Below are 20,569 nucleotides of genomic sequence, written 5' to 3'. Positions count from 1 at the left end.
CTTGGCTGCTCTGTTCTTTCTTAAGTTCCAAGACCTGGCGTTTTCAAACAGTGCCGGGTTTTATGACGCCTCCATTACATAACTTCCTTACTGTCCACAATGACAACAAAGAGTGTGTAAAGTTAATGTTCTGAAACGCAAACAAATTCCTGGGAAAATCCAGTGTCGGAGCGGAAACCGAAGTTAAAGCAGATTTAAGAACGGAGAGGAAAAAGAAGAGGCAGTCGTCATCCAGCTGTGCAATAAAGCATAAATCTCAAATAGCATAATTAGCCAGTGCGCATGAGGCTGCAGCACTGAGGGAGAGAAAAGTTATTAATTTCTTTTCAACTTAATCAGAAAATTTAGATGTCGCACAGAAGACAAGTGACAATCTTGAATGTGTGGGGGAAACTCCATTCATCGTAGCGTCTAGACGGCCCCAACACCTCAGGAGGAACCAGTGTCAGAGCAGGGCCATATATCTGACACTTGAATCCACAATACAAACCAGATCCATCAGACTGAGACCGCCTCACTGATAAGACAAGCTGCGCAGCATAAAACACAAAACAAAGTCAGTCAAATAACTGTCTAGTGCTTCTTTACAACATTTACAATGGTTGATTGAGACGTGCTCAGGACGCTGTGTAAATTAACTCTGGACAGCGACGCAGACATTGACATAGACACTCCAACTTGACTTTTAAGGCAATTGTCAGTTGTGTTAAAATCCTGTAAAAAAAACTGCTGTTTACACAGGGAAGCTTAATAACTCTTTATTTATCTCTATGAGCTGACACTGTCATTCCATCGCAGATCTCCACTGCTGATAATTCTGCTGTGAAACTAACCTGACGACAGTGTTACAGACAAATGGAAACTCCTCACTGAAAGGTTTGCAGGGATAAAAATGTCCTCAGCTTCACTTAAAGTCAGTTGGACCTGCGCTCACCCTTGAAGCACAGTGTAAATCATCTACCGGGCTAACAATCAAGCTCTCTCCTGCCAGTTGGTGGAGAGCGTGTCTGTCTGTGTTACTCTGCCTCTGTTTACTCTGCTGGGTGATACAAAGTGTGCATTCCCCCGCTGCTGGCTCCCTACGGTCTGCACGAGCTGCACTTACCCTGCAGGCAGTGAGGGCTTGGTTTTCTTGGCTGTAATGGACTGCTGAAGGGAGCGTTTCAACATCAGGTTAACAGGAATTACAGGCCTAAAGCTTGGCTTGGGACTGCGGGGCAGAGGAAACGCCCTCGTAGAGAATGGGAAGAAGAGGGATGACCCCGCAGATAAGGCTGAGCTCTGGACATGTGTGTGGGATGTGCACTCCAGAGGTGATCCATAGCTCATGTGATGCCGGTATAAAGAAAACAGTTTACGAAACATAAGCACAGGGGAGTCAGGTAATCTCAGGAGCCAGCGCAGGGAAAAGGATCCCATTACGTTTCTAAAATGTTCATACGCTACCTGAAATTAGACCTCCTTCTGTGTGTGTATTCGTGCGTTTGTAGGTCTCTGCTTGCGTGTGTGTGGCCAAAGTTTTCTTAAGATTTCCACACTCTCAAATTGCTTGTGTCTGTCTTAAAAAAGCAAGCAGGAATCAGGCGGGTTAACATGTCAACAGTTTACAATTAAAGTCTCGTCAGCTCAAAGGTTCAACAGATCATCACCGCCGATGATTCACAAATGAATCACTGTATCCAAAGACAAGGAGATTACCGGCACATATCTCTTCAGGGAAAGAGGAAGCACAGTTACATGTCAGTTGCAAAATAGGTGTCATTTGTTCTTCTTCTTTTTTTTTTTTTTGTCAAAAGGTCTCCACGGATGCACGCAGCAGACAATGAAACATATGGCTACATGGCTCAGTGGCCCCCACGAGCAGAGGCACACTTGAAAAACACACAAGCCTACATATGTCACTCTCCCAATGGCTTTTTGTGTGACAAGGTGAATTATTCATGCCCGCAGAGCAGAGGGAATACATCACTACGTATAGTGCCGCTTCAAAGTTCTGCTTTTTATGAGCAGCCTTATTTCTAGAGCATATATATATATATATAAACAAAAGCTGGTGTGCCGACAGTGAATCAGCAGTCTCCACGACCGCACAGGCCTCGGGTCGGGCCGCTTTTGTGTTCTGCCAATGCTTACATTAGCTTGAGAAAAGCTCAAGCTGCTCTAAATATTCTCCTTAACGCCATCCATCTTGGTGCGGAACTGAATGGACGCATTCCAGGAACTGGACCACTGGCAAAGATCAACTCTGTGGGATCTTATTTCCCGACAAAATATACTTGAATATGAAAAAAAAAAAATCTTAAGCTGAAAGCAAGGTAAGAACATTTTGTTGCTTACTTATTGGCAGAGCCCAGGTTGTGGAGGAATGAATTTTGCATCAAATTAGCAACATGGTTTTTTTGGTCCTCAAACACAGTCAAGCATAACTGCTCACGTCGCTGAGAGTGTGCAAAGACGACTCATCTGTCACCCACTTAATTTAATCATCAGTCCTCATTCAATTATTCAATATAATATGCAAATTGGATCTACAATGACCCACAGATGCTAATTCTGTACATCAGAGTAATTAAATTGCAAAGGAGCTGAGTAGAAAGGGAAAGTGCTATAGACTCGAGGAAGATCCTTTAATTAGAAGTAGAAAATCTGGTAAATGAGGACCAGTAATCAGCCTATAAATTGTTGTGATGGGGGTCGACTGGGAGCGCGGGACATAAATGACATATCAGAGGTTTGAGACTAAAGCAGTGGCTGCTGCCTGTGTGGGTCAGGCTTAACATAATCAAAGCCCAGCCAACTGTAGCATGGCTAATCAGGGGCCCGGTAGACGGGCCATGCATGACAGCCAATTACACAGCAGCCAGGTCTGCTCCATCACATCCTGCTCACTTCCACAGAGCCCCCTAAGTAGTTGTAACACCAGGGCCAGCACGCCGCTCTGCTTTACCGGGAGGGAACAATGGGTCACTCTGTGGCACAATAGATGACACACACACCAAAAAGCAGGAAGGTGCCAAGTCATGAATCTTTGAACAGGTGCTTTTTGTTACAATTACAAAACTACACCTCTTCTTTTTTTAACAAATAATACATGAACAGAACAATAGTAAGATGATATTACCGGGCTTGTCTAAATCAGCTTCTCTCAACCGAAAGCATTACAATGTAACTTGTGCTGAAACAATTAACAAGAAAATATTTCTATTACAATTTTAGCAGTTGATTAAGTGTGTTAAATGGTGCTGCAAAAAATGGGAAGATTAACTGATTACTTGGTGGAAAAAAAATTAAATAGCAGCTCTTCTGATGATCAATTACTTGATTCCAGCTTTTCAAATTAAGAGGATCTGATGCTTGTCTTTTCCATATATGATAGTAAACTGAATATATTTAAGTTTTAGACTGTTGGCCATAGAGATGCAATAATAAACTGAATAGCTGTCCACTCTCTAATTAATTGGCAATCAATTTAATAATCAATTATTCAGTTTGAATAAATAAAAAGGAAAAAAAAGTCTAAATTCTCTAAATACAGCTTCTTAAATGTGAATATTTTCTGATTTTTCTACTCTTCTATGACATTAAAATTAATATTTTTGGGTTGTGGACATTTGAGGTCATCTCTGGCTTTGAAAAAAACAAACAAAAAACTTTTCAACATTTTCTCACATTTTATAGACCAAATAACTACTCAATGAACCGTGAAAATAAATGACAGATTAATAAAATAAAAAAAATAATTTATCAAGTAATAATTTATCATTTATCAACACTCAGAATTTGAAGGTTTTGTAACATCTTATACAGTTTTTTTTGGTAAATATTAGTCTTTTTTCTTTCAACTTATGGCCTGACAAATAAAGACAATTACAAACCACAACTTCTAATAATAAAAATGAGAATTTGTCATAACTTTCTTTTGGTCGTAACAAATTAAATAACTGAAAAGACAAAACTGATAAACAACAAAAAACAATTCTAAGTTATAGCCATAATTATAACAAACATAAATCTATAAATCTAAAAAGTAGTTTGGTTTTTGTCAAAGTGCAGGTTCAGGCTGGTTTACCTGGTTATCCGGGTGGTTAATGGTGAAGTATCCCACGCAGATGATGACTTCGTGCAGCAGCTCTTCAGAGGAATGCTGGGTACAGTACCAGAGCAGCGAGCTGACGATGTGTCGGAAAGCTAGAGACAGGCCCTCAGCTCCTAGAACGGACTGTTAGGTCACAGACAAAACACGTTGGTATGTTTTACAGTAAATTAAGTATAAATTGTCTATGACTGTGATCACAAGGAGCTCAGTACAATAACAATACAAAGTAATGAAGGACTATATGTTTTGCTGGTGGGAACATACATGGTGTAAGAGTATAAACAACTCAGGCGGGATCCCAACATAAAACACCCCAATCCTGCTCAGAAATGAGATGCTAGGAGCTGCTCACAGACAGTATTTATTAAACATGTCAGTGTGACAGAGCACCATAAGATCATCACTGCTCCGCTGGAAGTTTGGGTGTGTTAGCATCGTAACGTCCATAAAGGCAATACCTGGGAAGCTAAAGGCCATTTTCAGGCCCCATAACTCATGCACGCAGGCGACATATTAAACTCACTGAACCATGTAAGCTGCTGTCAAACGCAACAAAAGCTAAATGTTGTTTAACAATAAATAAAAAGATTTAGATTAAAAAAACTTGCAGTTTAAAAAGGAAAACAGGAAAACCGCTAAGCAGGGAGGGACAACAGCATTTCTGGTTTTTATTTTGGAAGATCCCAGATTTGTTGCTACATATTCTGCCAACATGCAACCGCTGCAAAACCCAGTTATTTATACTGCGCTGAACCCTTCTGAAATTCCTCTCTAAACACATTATTGGGAGCTGATGCAGCAGCAGAGGAGCATTAACGGCCTGTATTCTGATCATCCATCCACCGCAACACGTATTAGCCGGTGCTGCAGGTAATGTGAAACACAAGGTGATTACAACCCCCGGCCAAAAAAAGAAAACGTTATTTAAAATGTTCATAAAACTCCGGCAGTGAAATGCTTTCATTTTCCAGCTGTTTTGAGTTGCCCGAATGTGGTGGGCCGGCGAGAGGAAGCTGCTTCAAAGTAATTACCACGAGACATTAAAATAATTAACAGCATTCTCGTGCCTGCTCTCATGCCTTTCCGTCTATGCGGTGACTTAGCACAGTGAAGCTGTCGCCCTCTCCTCCTCGGGGTGGGTAATGTACGGCCATGCATACAGTGATAATCACTCGTGCTCCGTCCTAACTGCTGACCCACCGGGCTCCATTCGACCCCGCCAACTGACCCGGGGTCAGAGGGCATCTGTGTTTATGTCCGCAGGTCAGCTTTGTCCTGAGGATAGTAACTCCTCTTCTAATGGGTCTTAACAAAGGAACTAGCATCAATCTGATCATGTATACAGACTTATTAAATCCAGGGAGGATAATTTAAATATATGTAGGCATCTTTATGACAGCCTGATGTTTGTGATAAGGAAGATAAGTCATTTAAATTGCTCTTTCAAGTGTTTATTCAATTACCACAGGGTGTCTGCAGGTTTCAAACACTTAAATGCTTTTTAAGACCTTTTCAGGATAATTTTTTAACCAAATTTAAAATTGATTTTTGGACAAGCATTGTAAGCAAGTCTAAAGAGGTAAGTTTTATGTGGGAGTATGGTTGTTAGAGTGAGTTAGATTAATCCAAATTTTGCAGGTAAGTGTAAGTAAGAGGACAGTATGAGGTTCAGTGGCAAATTTAAAAAAAAATTGTAACATCAGACGCGGACTTTCACGCAGAAGAGCTTGACTCATTTTGCCAGAAAGACTAATTAAGGCTTCACAAATTCTAAATTAAGACTATTTTAAAGACTTAAGGCCTAATATTTGTTGGTTAATGGGTTTAAGAACCTGTAGACACTCTATACCAGTTTGTGTATGCAAAGGTACCAGCTATTTCACCTACAACCCATCTGCTGTCATTCTATAAATATATATTGTAAAATAATGTATCTACAATACAGAAAACATGCTAAAACAAATGCAGAACTATAAAGAAAAAAATAAGTCTAACCATTTGTCACCAGTAGCAAATTCTGCTGCATCTTGACAGAGTTTTTTTTACTTGTGAAAAGTGAAAACAGAATATATTTTGCATGATACCTGGAAGGCGGAAAGGTCAAGCAGGGCAAAACTGTTGAGGAAGCGGATGCCTTGCAAAGCCACCTGGATGACCCCGGGGCTGTAGGGCTCCTGGCTCTGGGAGGAAGACTCTGGTGAGAAGCTGTGCAGCAGGATACAATACAGCGTGTGCACAACTCCCACCAGGTCTGTAGACTGCAGCAGGGCCGTCAACCCAGTTGGGTCCTGGCGTTTATTGTCAAATATACTGGGAGCACTGGAGAGAAGAGGAGGGCCAGTGTGTCAGTAAAACAAAATTAAAAATAAGTGTTCATCAACAAATACACAGATATGATACTAGGAAACATTACGTAGCATTGGAGCCTTTAAGCTGCTGGTGTCATGCATTAAAAGACTGTTCCCTCATGGCGACATCCAAAGACCGAGGATGCAAATAACAGTCTAGACCCTGGCGGCTTCTAGATTGACTCACCAGACAAGGGCTTAGAGTTGACTTTCCCTTTAGATAAGAGATACACCCTGTTAGTGCTGCTGTATTACCTGACTTAACTGACTGCTGCGAGTGGAAGAGCACCAACTTTACAATGTGTTGCATATTCACATGTTGGATCACAGCTGCTGCTTAAGTTCATCTCCTTTTCCTCATGTGCTTCTGTTTATTTATAAAATAACAGTTTTTCAGTCTTTGCATGCACGGCGCTTTAAATCTGTTTCACTTTTTGACTTAACTAGTCAAATTCACCTCCAGCCAGTTTGGGTGCAGCTTAAAAGTGGAACCTTCGAGATTTAAGCTCGGCTCTTCCATTCCCGCTCCGGCTACAGTAAACACAGTAATGCCGTGACGTGAAGCTCATGGCAGTGACTTCAAGCTGGCAGACTGTATTGAGCTGCCTGACAAGGTGCTGAGTGCTCTGGCACATTTAATCAAGGCCCGCCTGAGAGGATTCAAGGTGATATGTTTGTTCGGTTCCAACGAGATGCCACCCTGTTGGTTAAAAGGATCGGTAACATCATCTTTTCATTGAACATCATATTTAAGAACAAAGCCAAGGATAACGTTGGCTGGAAAGAGGAGGTACTTTGAGTACAAACTTGACAGAGTAGAATAAAAGGCTTTCACGTTAGTTCCAGTTTTTTTGTCATGCTAGGAGCTTCAAAAAAATTTAGGTGGAGAATTCAATCATGAAAAACTGAACAATTACAACATTTTTAACATTACATGAACTAAGCTTAAAAGTATTATTAAATCATATCACTGCCTGCAAGTTCAACTGGACCACAAACTAAACATTACTGCATTATTTGACATGAAAAAGCCTGCACAGCTAAAAAAATGTTATTAATTCTTTTCAGTCGCATTGCAGAAGACTCCGCTGGAAACCCGCGCCTAGCACAGACAGACAATTTAAGACTACCGCAGCAGCACCAGCTATGATTTGCAGCCATGTAGAATGGAGGGTGTGTGACCTCTGGATGGAACCTACAGTGCATGCTGATACTTGATGTTAGCCAACAGGCTCTGCGTGAAATATGCTGCTAGGCAAGAACACAGCCTCCTAATGCCATTATAATCCCCTGACACAGCAACTGGCATGGCCAAAATATTCTACAGGCCCACTGAGCATTCTTATATATGACACACAGAGAATCTTGGCAGAACACAACTCGCTGGCTGCTGCACTGATCATAACATTGGTCTCATTAAACCTGCAGAGTCTGACGCTATGTTTTCTCACAGATATTCAGTGACAAACATGCAATCCTGCTGTGGCTGTCTTCTGCCGTGCTGGCGTGAAGCAGCTGGTCACTGTTAGTGAAACACCTTGCAGCTGGTAAGGTGCTGCAGCACACTGGGCGACACTTCAAACACGATGACAAGATCGTGAAGTAAGGAGGTGGGGTTGTTATGGAGCAAAACAAATTGATACCTAGATTCAGTATAGCAATTAAAATGCTTAAAAATTATGACAATACACAGCATCAAAGCATATCTGGCTGCTGCTACTATGGTCAGCATTTCTGTTCCTTTTAACTGCAGTGCTGACGTTCCCTTGGTGTGACTGTGTGCATCACCTCTGTCAGCGGCGCCATTGAACCTCTCTGAGCGGAGGTCACTGTAGCACACGTGGGTGGGCTCCCCCCACGCTGCAGGCTAAGGTTTATGATGAGTGACAGAGCGCTGGGTCAAGTAGATGCCTATCTCTATCTGCAGTAACGACAGCTTGGCCAGCGAGCCGACTGGAGGAAACGACCTGCTGGCTGATTGCAGAGGAACCACTGCCTTTGTTTGAGTAAACGTGAGCCCAGTCTTTATGGATCCTTGTGACATTAAATAACTGACGGGTGACTCAGTCTCTGTCATTACTCACACAGAGAAAGGTGTGTGTGTTTGTCAGAGGAAGATCACAGAGACGTTTAAGGTGTGTAACAGAGGAAGAAGACATGCTCACCGTCCGGTTACAACGAAACACAGCTTACACATGCTGTGCAGCAGGGCTGAGGCGTGCTGGAGGAACGCAGACATCTTGGGGTGCTCGTCTACAGGAGCTTGGATCGACAAGAAGCACCCGTACAGCTTGTCAATCAAGCCCATGTTTACTACATAGCTGGAAGAAACACAGAAGAAGAGAAAAACACACAGTGGTTAACAGAATTTTCTCCAAATTTACTATGGGAGACTTCATTTGCAGAAGGCTCATCTCACACAGGCAAACAAAGGCCTTTACTGTGCATACTTCCACAGCACCGCAGCTGAAAGCGGATACCTCACCTAAGCCCTCCACCCCCTGCTATTACTGCGATATCTCCAATTTGTCTTTGCCAATGACAGGTCTCATGATCATGTTCCCTGTACTCTTTCAGCCACAAATCACTGCTAATAGTGTCATTAGAGGGCTGTTGTGGCCCCTGTGCCAGCCCAGCTCTGGGCCCTTGACAGTCTGCTGACCTGGGGCTGTCTTCTCGCAACTCAGGTACAGTACAGGCCAAAAGTTTGGACACACCTTCTCATTCAATGTGTTTTCTTTATTTTCATGACTATTTACATTGTAGATTCTCACTGAAGGCATCAAAACTATGAATGAACACATGTGGAGTTATGTACTTAACAAAAAAAGGTGAAATAACTGAAAACATGTTTTATATTCTAGTTTCTTCAAAATAGCCACCCTTTGCTCTGATTACTGCTTTGCACACTCTTGGCATTCTCTCCATGAGCTTCAAGAGGTAGTCATCTGAAATGGTTTTCCAACAGTCTTGAAGGAGTTCCCAGAGGTGTTTAGCACTTGTTGGCCCCTTTGCCTTCACTCTGCGGTCCAGCTCACCCCAAACCATCTCGATTGGGTTCAGGTCCGGTGACTGTGGAGGCCAGGTCATCTGCCGCAGCACTCCATCACTCTCCTTCTTGGTCAAATAGCCCTTACACAGCCTGGAGGTGTGTTTGAGGTCATTGTCCTGTTGAAAAATAAATGATCGTCCAACTAAACGCAAACCGGATGGGATGGCATGTCGCTGCAGGATGCTGTGGTAGCCATGCTGGTTCAGTGTGCCTTCAATTTTGAATAAATCCCCAACAGTGTCACCAGCAAAACACCCCCACACCATCACACCTCCTCCTCCATGCTTCACAGTGGGAACCAGGCATGTGGAATCCATCCGTTCACCTTTTCTGCGTCTCACAAAGACATGGCGGTTGGAACCAAAGATCTCAAATTTGGACTCATCAGACCAAAGCACAGATTTCCACTGGTCTAATGTCCATTCCTTGTGTTTCTTGGCCCAAACAAATCTCTTCTGCTTGTTGCCTCTCCTTAGCAGTGGTTTCCTAGCAGCTATTTGACCATGAAGGCCTGATTCGCAGTCTCCTCTTAACAGTTGTTCTAGAGATGGGTCTGCTGCTAGAACTCTGTGTGGCATTCATCTGGTCTCTGATCTGAGCTGCTGTTAACTTGCGATTTCTGAGGCTGGTGACTCGGATGAACTTATCCTCAGAAGCAGAGGTGACTCTTGGTCTTCCTTTCCTGGGTCGGTCCTCATGTGTTCCAGTTTAGTTGTAGCGCTTGATGGTTTTTGCGACTGCACTTGGGGACACATTTAAAGTTTTTGAAAGACTGACTGACCTTCATTTCTTAAAGTAATGATGGCCACTCGTTTTTCTTTAGTTAGCTGATTGGTTCTTGCCATAATATGAATTTTAACAGTTGTCCAATAGGGCTGTCGGCTGTGTATTAGCCTGACTTCTGCACAACACAACTGATGGTCCCAACCCCATTGATAAAGCAAGAAATTCCACTAATTAACCCTGATAAGGCACACCTGTGAAGTGGAAACCATTTCAGGTGACTACCTCTTGAAGCTCATGGAGAGAATGCCAAGAGTGTGCAAAGCAGTAATCAGAGCAAAGGGTGGCTATTTTGAAGAAACTAGAATATAAAACATGTTTTCAGTTATTTCACCTTTTTTTGTTAAGTACATAACTCCACATGTGTTCATTCATAGTTTTGATGCCTTCAGTGAGAATCTACAATGTAAATAGTCATGAAAATAAAGAAAACACATTGAATGAGAAGGTGTGTCCAAACTTTTGGCCTGTACTGTATGCTTGGACCTTCGGGCTCAGCTCAAGCACCGACAGCTTATGAAAATCTATTGAGCATTACGGCTGCCAATCAAGGCATTCTAGTAGCTGATGTGGTAATGATTTTACGTCATCAACTTACCGAAGTCAGCAAAAATGATTATGATCACGTCCATATGTCGTATGTTTACGTGCGTGTTTGTTAGCTACCATTATAAGACTTGGTAGTATTCTTTTACGGCGACTAAGCAGAATAAACAGAAAAACACTGCTGATACAAGTACACTGTCACTTCTGGTCTAATTAAAAGTTCACTGCTCTTTCAAAAGGGTGTACTTGCACTGTCATATTGTATTATCATTACATCAGTGGCATAAAATGGTCTTAAAATAATAATATCATTTATCCCAATTACTTCTAGGAGGATGTACCGTCCGACAGAAGTACTTGGTGTTACAGGCCTAACTGCAAAGCCACAGTTCTTCATCTCATCACTGTCCTGACTCTTCTCTTCTTTCACATACCTTTATTGTTAAAACTGTCACTCACTGAGGTCCTCTAAAAACAGGTGATTATGACCGTTTTCAACCTCCACTGCAGGTCATCTGACACTTGAACCGAGTCCCATTGTTTTGACTTGATCCTCTTCCACAGCTTTACTCGGGTTGAAAGGATCTTTCCTCACACCGACTGCTTTGTTCAGTGGCTGCTCTCTGTTTGACAGCCTGCTTGGTGGTCGAACTTGCCACTCTGCGTCTCAACATTCATGACAATGATAGGGGACTAAAAGCACTGAAAGTCAAACTGAGAATCTGGTAATGAGACGAAAGGAAATGGCGATCTCCCTTCTGTGAGATATATGGGTTTCCATGATGGGAGAGTGTTGCAAAAGCTAAAAATGTTTTGATCTTTTGTCCTTCCTCACTAGCATATACATTATACAAGGCAGTTGAGGTAAATCTTGTGCTCGTACTCGGGATTACCATTCTGACGACACCATTTTTCTCAGGCCCTCCCCTGTCTCCAGGGTTACGACTGGGTCAGTGGATGAGAGTGGTGGGCCTGTGCAGCTGCTCCGTCCTGATGAATCATGGCTTGTGGGAGGGGTGGTGGAAAGACTGCACTCTTCCACAAGACTTCATCAGGCTGGGCCTGCCTTTCCTCACAGCCCACATTTCTCCTACACAGCCCCGACTCCTACAGCCCAGCCCCAAATGGCAAGCTCCAACGCCAGGTTCAAGGAGAGCTTTCAAAGCTTTGGAAGTGCTCTTTGTTTATGCTACTTTGTGGCCGCCCCCTAGAAACTGATTTTACTTGAAATGTGGCACTGAATGTGTGGAAAAAGTACAAGCTGGACGGGTGCCAGAATACACCCTCATTCTCACACTACTCCCATTCTAACAAGACACCAGTTGGACCATTTCCAGGAGATCTGACATTTTGTCAGCCTATTCTTTACATAAGGCACGCTGTTGAGGAAATCAGAGGTTGACCAACTCTCAACCCGGTGAAGAGGTGCAGAGGAGGGATGCACTAAAGGAGGTAAAAAGGTCGTGAGATGAGGAAAAGAGGTGCCATGTAGGAGGAGGAGGAGAAGCAGTGTGAGAGTAGTGCAGAGCGCTGGAAGGAAAATACCTGATGAGGTCTTGTGTGCGAGTGTTGAAGAACTCTGTGGCAGAGCTCTTGACCTTGGCATCTGGGGAGGAAATCCATGTGTTTTCGCCTTGTCCAGGCTCAGAGATATGCGGCCACAGGGACCCCAGGATGGTAGCAATGGTCTGCAGCAGGCCCGTCGTCAAACCCTCAAAGACTTGTTTGTTGACGCTGCGCCCAAAAATAGATTTGTCTTCATCTGGGACATAAAGCTGCAAGAATGGAAGAAAAAAAGAATCTTTACAAAAGGTGGCCTACCTAGGAGGCTGTAGTAAACCTATTACTAAACCTATGTTCTTAGATTTCTAATGTAGCATGTCAGAATCAGGGTTTATCAGACAGCATCCTAATACCATTACAAACAACATCAGAAGAGTATGAGAGAAAAACAAAAAGACAGGTCCACAGGTCTTCATTGTTTAGGGGCTTTTAACTAGGAGCCCAATTATCTGCAGAGGTCTCCTCCTCTCCAAAACAAACAGACCAGGTGATTAAAACAAGTGAAAATGTTGAATAAAGCAGTTTCACGTTACAAATCAGTGTTTGTCAGATGCCATTCAGCTCATCGCAGACGGGCCCCTAGCCCAGCAGCTGCTAATGTGTGCTCATCTTTTTCTTTGATAACTTAAGATCCAGACATTCAGGGGATTTTTACAAGGAGCCACAGAGGTCTCTTCCTCTCCAAAATAAATTGACCAGGTGATTAAAACCAGTAAAACCACTGAATTTCAGATTCAACATCAGTGTTTTTCCAAGGGCAACTTCTAGTTCACCTGGTAGAGCGTGCACCCCATACAGGCTCCCATCGATTAGGCAAAAATGGCAAAAAACACCCAGTGTTTTTGCAACACTGTTCGGCTTTTTTCTAAGGGGCTGCTAATTACGGTGGCTGGTGCAAAAACGTGGCCCCATCTGGAGCCAGTGTTTGCTTTGTCCGTTCTGGGTTGCTGAAGAAACATGGTGGTGTAGCATGGTGGACTCTGAACAAGAACCTGCCCCTTATGTAAATGGCTCACTCTAAGTGTAACTAAGACATGATGCTTCTCATTTCTAGGTGATTATACACTTAAGAAAACATATTATATTCCATTTGTGCCAATATATCCCCCTAAATCCTACACACTGAACCTTTAACCTAAAGCATGTGCATTAATGGCCATTTAACGCAGAGACTGACGTCAAAATTCCATGTGTTTGTTTAGCAAAAGGCTTTTCCCACATTACTGGCACACTTCACAGTTTAGCAAGTTTATTATTCACCAGCTATTAGGCAAATATTTGTGCATTGCCCTCCTGTGATGTGGAGTAGCTACAATAAAGGCATATCGTAGCTGTTAAAGACATTTCTTGAGCCACACTAATAACAAACAAGCTGGTGTAAACAAGTCAAGATGTACTATGAACAAGCTAAATGCTGACAAGATGAAACCCAATAAAAAGGCTGTTGTAAGACCAGGATTTCTCTTATTTGCATTTGCAGACAAACTCATGAAACATAGAAGAAGAGGTCCACGTTTAAAATATAGTACTGCTGTGTAACGTGCAGAACCTTGCAAAGGTAAAACCTTCTCATTTGGTCTAATGGCTGGGGTTCATGCTGACAGCATAGGTAAATTCACCGACATTCTCCACAAATCTAATTAAAAGAGTACATGCTCATATGGCAGTGCAACCCCCACGGCCTTACTCTACGGCTGACATACACACACGCATACCAGAACATAGACATACACATGAATACGCACTCAGTCAAGCAATAAAACACAATAACAAACACAAAGCTGTGCAGAACTGTAAAACTTTGTTGCCTGATTTGTAAATTAAATCACAGCTTATTAAAGCAGGGTGTGCAGGAGCATGAATAATTTTTGAGCCCAACTCTTAATCTGCATTGAACACATGGAGAGCAGTTAGTTTGTCTCCTGCAGTGCTGTTGGATATGTCAGTCAGCAGAGCAGCTGCTGGGATATGTTTTATATAAACTGAACCTTACAGAGTACCCTCTCCCTGTGTGCCCTAAGGAAATATGACTGCTTCGGATTGGAACTCACTCACTGGAGAAGGAAGCCCCAGAAGAGTTCATGCATGTACCACAACCCCTGTGCCTGTGCCTTGTCCTGTCTCTGTTGTGAGTGTAGGCGGCCCCAGCAAGCCGCCACCGTTAGATGTTTGGAGTGGGCTGATGTTTACAGTCCTTCTTACAGAGTGCTGAAGGATATGGGCTGACATGTCGCCGCAGTGCAGCCTGCCTGCCTGACTGACTGACTGCACTCTCACATTCCCTCAGTCAGGAGGCATCTGTGGAGAGGTTGGGCAATGGTTTGTTACTTGCTAAGCTTGTGTCTTGCTCTGTCTTTCATTAACACTGTGGCAGGAACAGACACCAGAAAAAAGGCAGGGTTTTCTCCACGGTCAAAACACTGTGTATCATCAGATAATGAATGCAAAGACAACAAGGTTTAAGAAAGAGGCTAAATGTATGTGTGGCTATGTCGAATATACTGTGAATTTGATCATGCCTTGAATACCCTCTGTCTAAACATATTCAGCATCTCCTTTTCACAGTGTTCCCACGGTTTGGAATTAACATAATGTTTTTGAAACATTTTGAAAATACATTGCTTTTCCTTGTATCGCTAATTTAAAATCTAGTGCTGTGCTGCATGACCGATGCACCATATTAGTTTCATGTGATACACATACCTGACCAACATTGTGTCATCACCAAGGCTGCGCTGTCACATCAGGACACAATCAGGAAAATGCGGAAAAGCTGCTGGATAGCGGGCTAACCAAAGCTTTCACACTAAGATATGAGGCTCACAAGATGTGTAAATATTGTATAAAAATTGGTCATGGTGAATTTCCATTATTGAGACAGTTGTGACTATCGTGTCCAGCAGCACTCAAAGAGACTGCTGGCCAAACGCACAAACCTCAAAAAATGTAAAACATCTGCATATAAAGTATGTATTGACATGCTTCATATTGAAAGATATGATACCATTTCGAATGGTTAAAAAGTAGGGATGGGGGGAAAATCAATACAGCATTGTATCACGATATTTTTGTGTGACAATATTGTAATGTCACAGTGTCAAGTATATATTTTTTCAATTATATAAATTAATAATATTACAAATACAAATTAAACTTTAGGTAGCCTACTTGAATAATATAATCAGTTGCTTTTTCAGTCTGCTAGATACACTTTGCTGCAAAAAATGGCTGAAGTGAGATGAACAGACTGAAAACTTTATCTCATTAGATAATACAGATGTTGACAAAGTTTTCCTTTAGGGATATTTTTTGCAGTTGAGAATACTTTCAGTGTGAAAAATGGTTAAGTGATGCTTGTGACAGTTACTACTGATGGATAGCTAACATTAAACAATAAACAAAAAGAAACACACGTGTACAAATTTGTCAAAATTCTGATCCAAATACACATAGAATTGCATTTATATATCTTTATGATCTTTGGGTTTCTCTTCCCCCAAAAAAGGGCACAACCCTGACGTTTTGTGAAGTGACTGCATGTGCTAGTCTGGTCTGTTGGCATATGCAGCTAGCTGGCAGTCAGAATGTCTAATGAGAGAGTAAAGTTAGCAAGCATTAGCAGTGTGTGTATAGGCAAATGCCTGGTAAGTGCATTTTAAATAATGTATGGCTGTATCTCTATATTGTCATGCCCATTTTTAACTACCTAAATAAAGTCATGGAAATGGAGCATAATATGGAAAAGTTATGTAAAAGTTTTTAAAAAAATCATTGGTAAAACTGTGTGGACCCCTGTTCACATTTACGAAACAAGTTGAAATAAGGCTCTTGGCACAAATTAATCATAAATATTGAATCTCCTGGCATAATTTGTGAAACATTTTGTTTGTGATGGTAAATAAGGTCTTGGTCATGTGCCAGGATGAATAAACTTACCGTTAGCTGATGCAGCAGCAGGTCCATGAGCAGCGCTATCTTGTTGCTAAACAGCACATAGGAGCAGTTGAGGGGGCAGCAGGAACATGCCAGGTAGTAGGTATTTACAGCAGCACAGAGGGATCTAACACAGAAAGATGACAAACACTGATTAATCACAAGCTGAAGAAAAAAAAAAAACACACCTCAGGGCAGGCTGTTACTCCTGTTGCAATTCGTTAAAGAAACACTACTAGTGGGATGTAAATGTCTAGCCGTGGGCACTGACAAGACTATCTGCAGTCATCAGGAAACCAAACACACTCTTCTGTATTTGTGGTTCCTTAAGGGTGCAGTTTGTCTTCACAAGTCAAAAGCATATCTCGCTGACAGCGCGAGTAAGGAAGCCGATTTGAGGAATAAAACACTCATATCAGCTACTTATGCGGAGACTCCCCTCGCTACAGCCACCTTCAGAGGAGCTGAGCGCAATCTCAGTCCCATCTTGGCTGAGATGGTGCAGCATTTCCGCTGGAGAGATAAAACTACTCCTCTCAGCAGCTCCTCACAGCCGCCAGGCAGCCCCAGGCAGCAGCGGCCAGTGCTGAGGCAGTCAGCGTGCCTCTGTATTATGTCTGCTCTGAAACAAGCCCCAGAGAAGATTAATGCCTCAGATAACTGACCAATCGTTCTGCTGTGACTACTACTCCCCCTCGCCCCCGTTTCATCAGTTAATATTTTCTGACAACTGTATATTTTAGCCATTGGCGGAATGGCGTGTCCTATCTGCTCGCTGGAAGAAAGGAATCTGCCTCTCCAGTGCCTAAAGTAGGCCATGTTTATTTCAACTGGTAAACATTTTGATATCTACCGAAACCTTCACATCTGCTGCGCGTTTTCGGTCAAACCACGCTGGCATAGGAAAGGAAAATAGATTAGGCTGAGGCAGACCCAAGTCTGTCAATAACTTCCTCTATTCTGTGCTCTGCGCTTGCCAGTGGGCGGATCAGTCGCTTCGCCGTATCATTATTGACATTGCTAAGTAAAGCTGTCAGACGTGGAATGTGGCGTTAATGTGAGAAGCACTATATTTTGAGTGATCGGATAGTGTCCAAATCTGACATCAAAGCTTACTTCCGTCCACCTGAAAACAATAACAGAGCTGAGCCCTCTTGCAAATTGTTGATGTCCTATATGGCAGCTATATTGACAGTAATTTTATTAAAGCATAAAGACGGAGGAAAAAGTTAAGCCATAATGGTTAAGTGCACTGATTGAGCAGTCTGTGTGGAGCGAGAGGTGAGGTAACATGAGATCCAAACCAAGCTATGCTGTGCTGTGTGCAGCCACGCTGCATCAGGACTCTGATTCTCCAGCGAACACGGGACAAAGATCGTGCAAATACCAAAACGACAACTCAACTGCTTTTTCCTCAAATACTGTAGTATAATTATATGCTTCACACAGCTTATGAAATTCAAGCTGTGGTAGCTGACATGTACATTCCTCCAAAGGACAGGAGTTACTCTGGGTGCTTTAAGTCACTATCCTGGTATTTAAGATCATGTGCCTGTTGAGTAAAGTAGAGCACAATAGTCGGGGTATCATATGACCTATCAGAGATAAAATGACTTGGCAGGACTGACTTGATTACTGTCAAAGAGCTGTTTCAGAACAGGCAGATAAAGTTCATCGTGGTCAATGGTGGCAGTCAGGTTACACCAATGACAACGGAGATTTGGTGCTCTCTTCCTGACAAATGTCTCTATTTGTATACCTGGGAAACCGTAGTGTCACCGTTTCTTTTGTAACGGCTTCAATCCTCCTTGGAATGCTGCCATGCGAGTCCCCATAATGGGATATTCAATCGCTTCTTCGAGAAGAAATGACAGAGGCAGTAATCTTCTTCGAACTTTGAACTTCTCGTAAAGATTTAGAGAAATTTAAGATCAGGGGACAGGGAAGGCAACACAAACTTTCTGACTCAATGAAGGCCATGACCCAAAAGTAAACACCTTTCAAAAAATGCAGTCATTTCTCCTATGTAAGGCACGTTCACAACAAGAGTCAAGGACATATCACCAGGTTGAGACAGGTCCGAATAACATGTTGGCTAATCTCTATATATGAATGCAGATAAATTCTAAAAAGCTACGTCATTAAACCATGGCTGATGGGTTCCTAGACTGTATTTTGGCCAATGCATGACAACTTTTTTACTCTCTGCACAGTCTCTTTACCCACAAAGCCCTCCCAAACATGCTTGGTCAATACTACTCACACTACAACCACAAACTAAAATGCTTCTGATACCATAATCTTGTCCCATTGTCTACAGCTTCTGCACACATTCACACCAAGAAAGTCACACATGCTCTTATATCCTCCCACCTTGATTACTGTAATGTCTTGTTCGCCTGCCAAAGAAATCGAGCCATACACCAGGTCCAACTTGTTCAAAATTCAGCAGCTAGACTTTTGACCAAAACAAAACGACCCTCACACATCACACTTGTTTTGGCCTCCCTGCATTGGCTCCCAGTCTCATTTAGAATCCATTCTAAAGTTCTTGAATTACATACAAGGCTCTCAATGATCTGGCATCGGAGTGTATAACTGAGCTTCTCACACACCGTACCGTCCAAACAGGCCCCCCAGGTCTGCTAGTCTGGGTCTTAAACTGTGCCAGAGTCCAGGTTAAAGACACAGGGTGATCAAGCCTTTTCAGTTCTTGCTCCTCGGCTTTGGAACATCAGATCAGCTGACTCTGTTCACGTCTTTAAATCTCATCTGAAAATGTACTTTTACAGGTGTGTTCATTTGAATTTTGTCTCTTTTTTTTTGGTAGTTTTGTAACGTTTAGTCACTTTAAACTGTTACTTTATTGGACACCTTTTAAGTAAACTTTTCGAATCAAGTTTGTCCATGTTTGGCATACAATCAAAAGAGACAAACTACATTAACAGGATGCTGAAAAGTTAAGCTTTTAAAGAAAAATAAAACAAAACAGGGTATTAAACATTTTAATTCAAGGCATGGCCATGTTTCTTTCTCTACAACCTGACAAGTATATTCTAATTAAATCACTTGACTTCTGTCAAGACAGATCGGGCCCTCTGGCTTTACAATCGACTCACTCAACTGCTCATGTAATGAGCATGCAATTGCTTTGTAACACAGCTAATCAGGCTTGTCTTTGGTCGTCTCTGAACAAATGAGGAGGCTGTCAGAGGCATGTTTGAGTTATGCCCTTACACCAGCTTGTACAATGAACCATCACAGTGATCTGTCTTTGGTTTCCTCCCACCTAATTGAGCTTGATGAGCACGACACCTGATAGTCCGCCCTCTCTGGGAATCTCACTATCTCAATACCCCTCAATGACAGCTCCAGTCAAAGATTTTGCGGAACAATTTGGTAAAGTGCCACACCACCGAGTCTCATGTTGCACAAAAACTTTGTGGGGACAGATGTGTGCCAGTCTATCTGAACGGGCGACATTCCTCCACCTACACCACTATGGGGTTCTCATTACAGAGAAATTGTGCTTCACTTTCTGAAAAAGACCACAGCCAATCCATCACCACCCATCCAGAGCAATATCACTCTTATAACAATTCTGCTTTGAAGCTGGACTTGAGGAAGGAGACTGAGAAACAAAATAATGAGCGATGTAATCTGCTCGCCTACACAAAACAGCTTAACCTCACACAGCCAGGGAATACCATTTTACCTGTAAAGCTATTCAGAGCCATAGAGAAATGAGGCCAAGAGGTAGAGGGACGGAACACATCTGATCCTGTCTCGCCTTCCTGCAGCCCTCTGGGGGCTCTGCCTGGGTGGCCAACAGCCCAATACATGATAAGGTGGAGGCTTGGGAGGAGGAGGGATTGGGTGTGCAACTGACCTCTGAATTAAAACTCTTAATAGTCAAATATCAGCTAATTTTAGGTAAAGGCTTATAGACAAGGCTAGAGGAGAAAGAATATGACTCATAGAGCATCCAGATTTCACTGCTTGAAGCATAAATCAGAGGTAAAACCCATAAACAAGGTTTTCCTAGCAGAGAGATATGGTTATGGATTCTGTCCGTCTTTCAGCATAAAACCATTTGTTATATTTAACAGCCAACTCTCAGTTCAGTTGACAACAGGACAACAAGCATGCAAAAGGCTCTTTATGCTTTTTGTCACTGCCTTGACTTATCCACCCCGAGATCTGTGCTCCTCAACCTGAGTCTCACATTTCTCGCCCTCTCTGTGTGTT

The 20,569-nt window shown here is 42.5% G+C and overlaps 1 protein-coding gene across 3 annotated transcripts in view; it reads right to left on the bottom strand.

Moving 5' to 3' along the window:
• Positions 1-20,569, bottom strand: part of scaper (S-phase cyclin A-associated protein in the ER) — a 73,674-nt gene that overhangs the window by 4,097 nt on the left and 49,008 nt on the right. For all 3 annotated transcript variants that reach the window (XM_049574602.1, XM_049574604.1, XM_049574603.1), the window contains 5 exons: positions 16,325-16,448; positions 12,371-12,600; positions 8,610-8,765; positions 6,181-6,415; positions 4,070-4,219 (listed from right to left, as the gene is read on the bottom strand). In XM_049574602.1, coding sequence (XP_049430559.1) covers positions 4,070-4,219; positions 6,181-6,415; positions 8,610-8,765; positions 12,371-12,600; positions 16,325-16,448 — 895 coding nt within the window. The remainder of the gene's footprint in view (positions 1-4,069; positions 4,220-6,180; positions 6,416-8,609; positions 8,766-12,370; positions 12,601-16,324; positions 16,449-20,569) is intronic.

Source organism: Epinephelus fuscoguttatus, linkage group LG4 (assembly GCF_011397635.1).
Source record: "Epinephelus fuscoguttatus linkage group LG4, E.fuscoguttatus.final_Chr_v1".
Classification (NCBI taxonomy): domain Eukaryota; kingdom Metazoa; phylum Chordata; class Actinopteri; order Perciformes; family Serranidae; genus Epinephelus; species Epinephelus fuscoguttatus.
The sequence above is the reverse complement of the archived record's forward strand: the minus strand, read 5'-3'. Positions and strand labels throughout refer to the sequence as shown.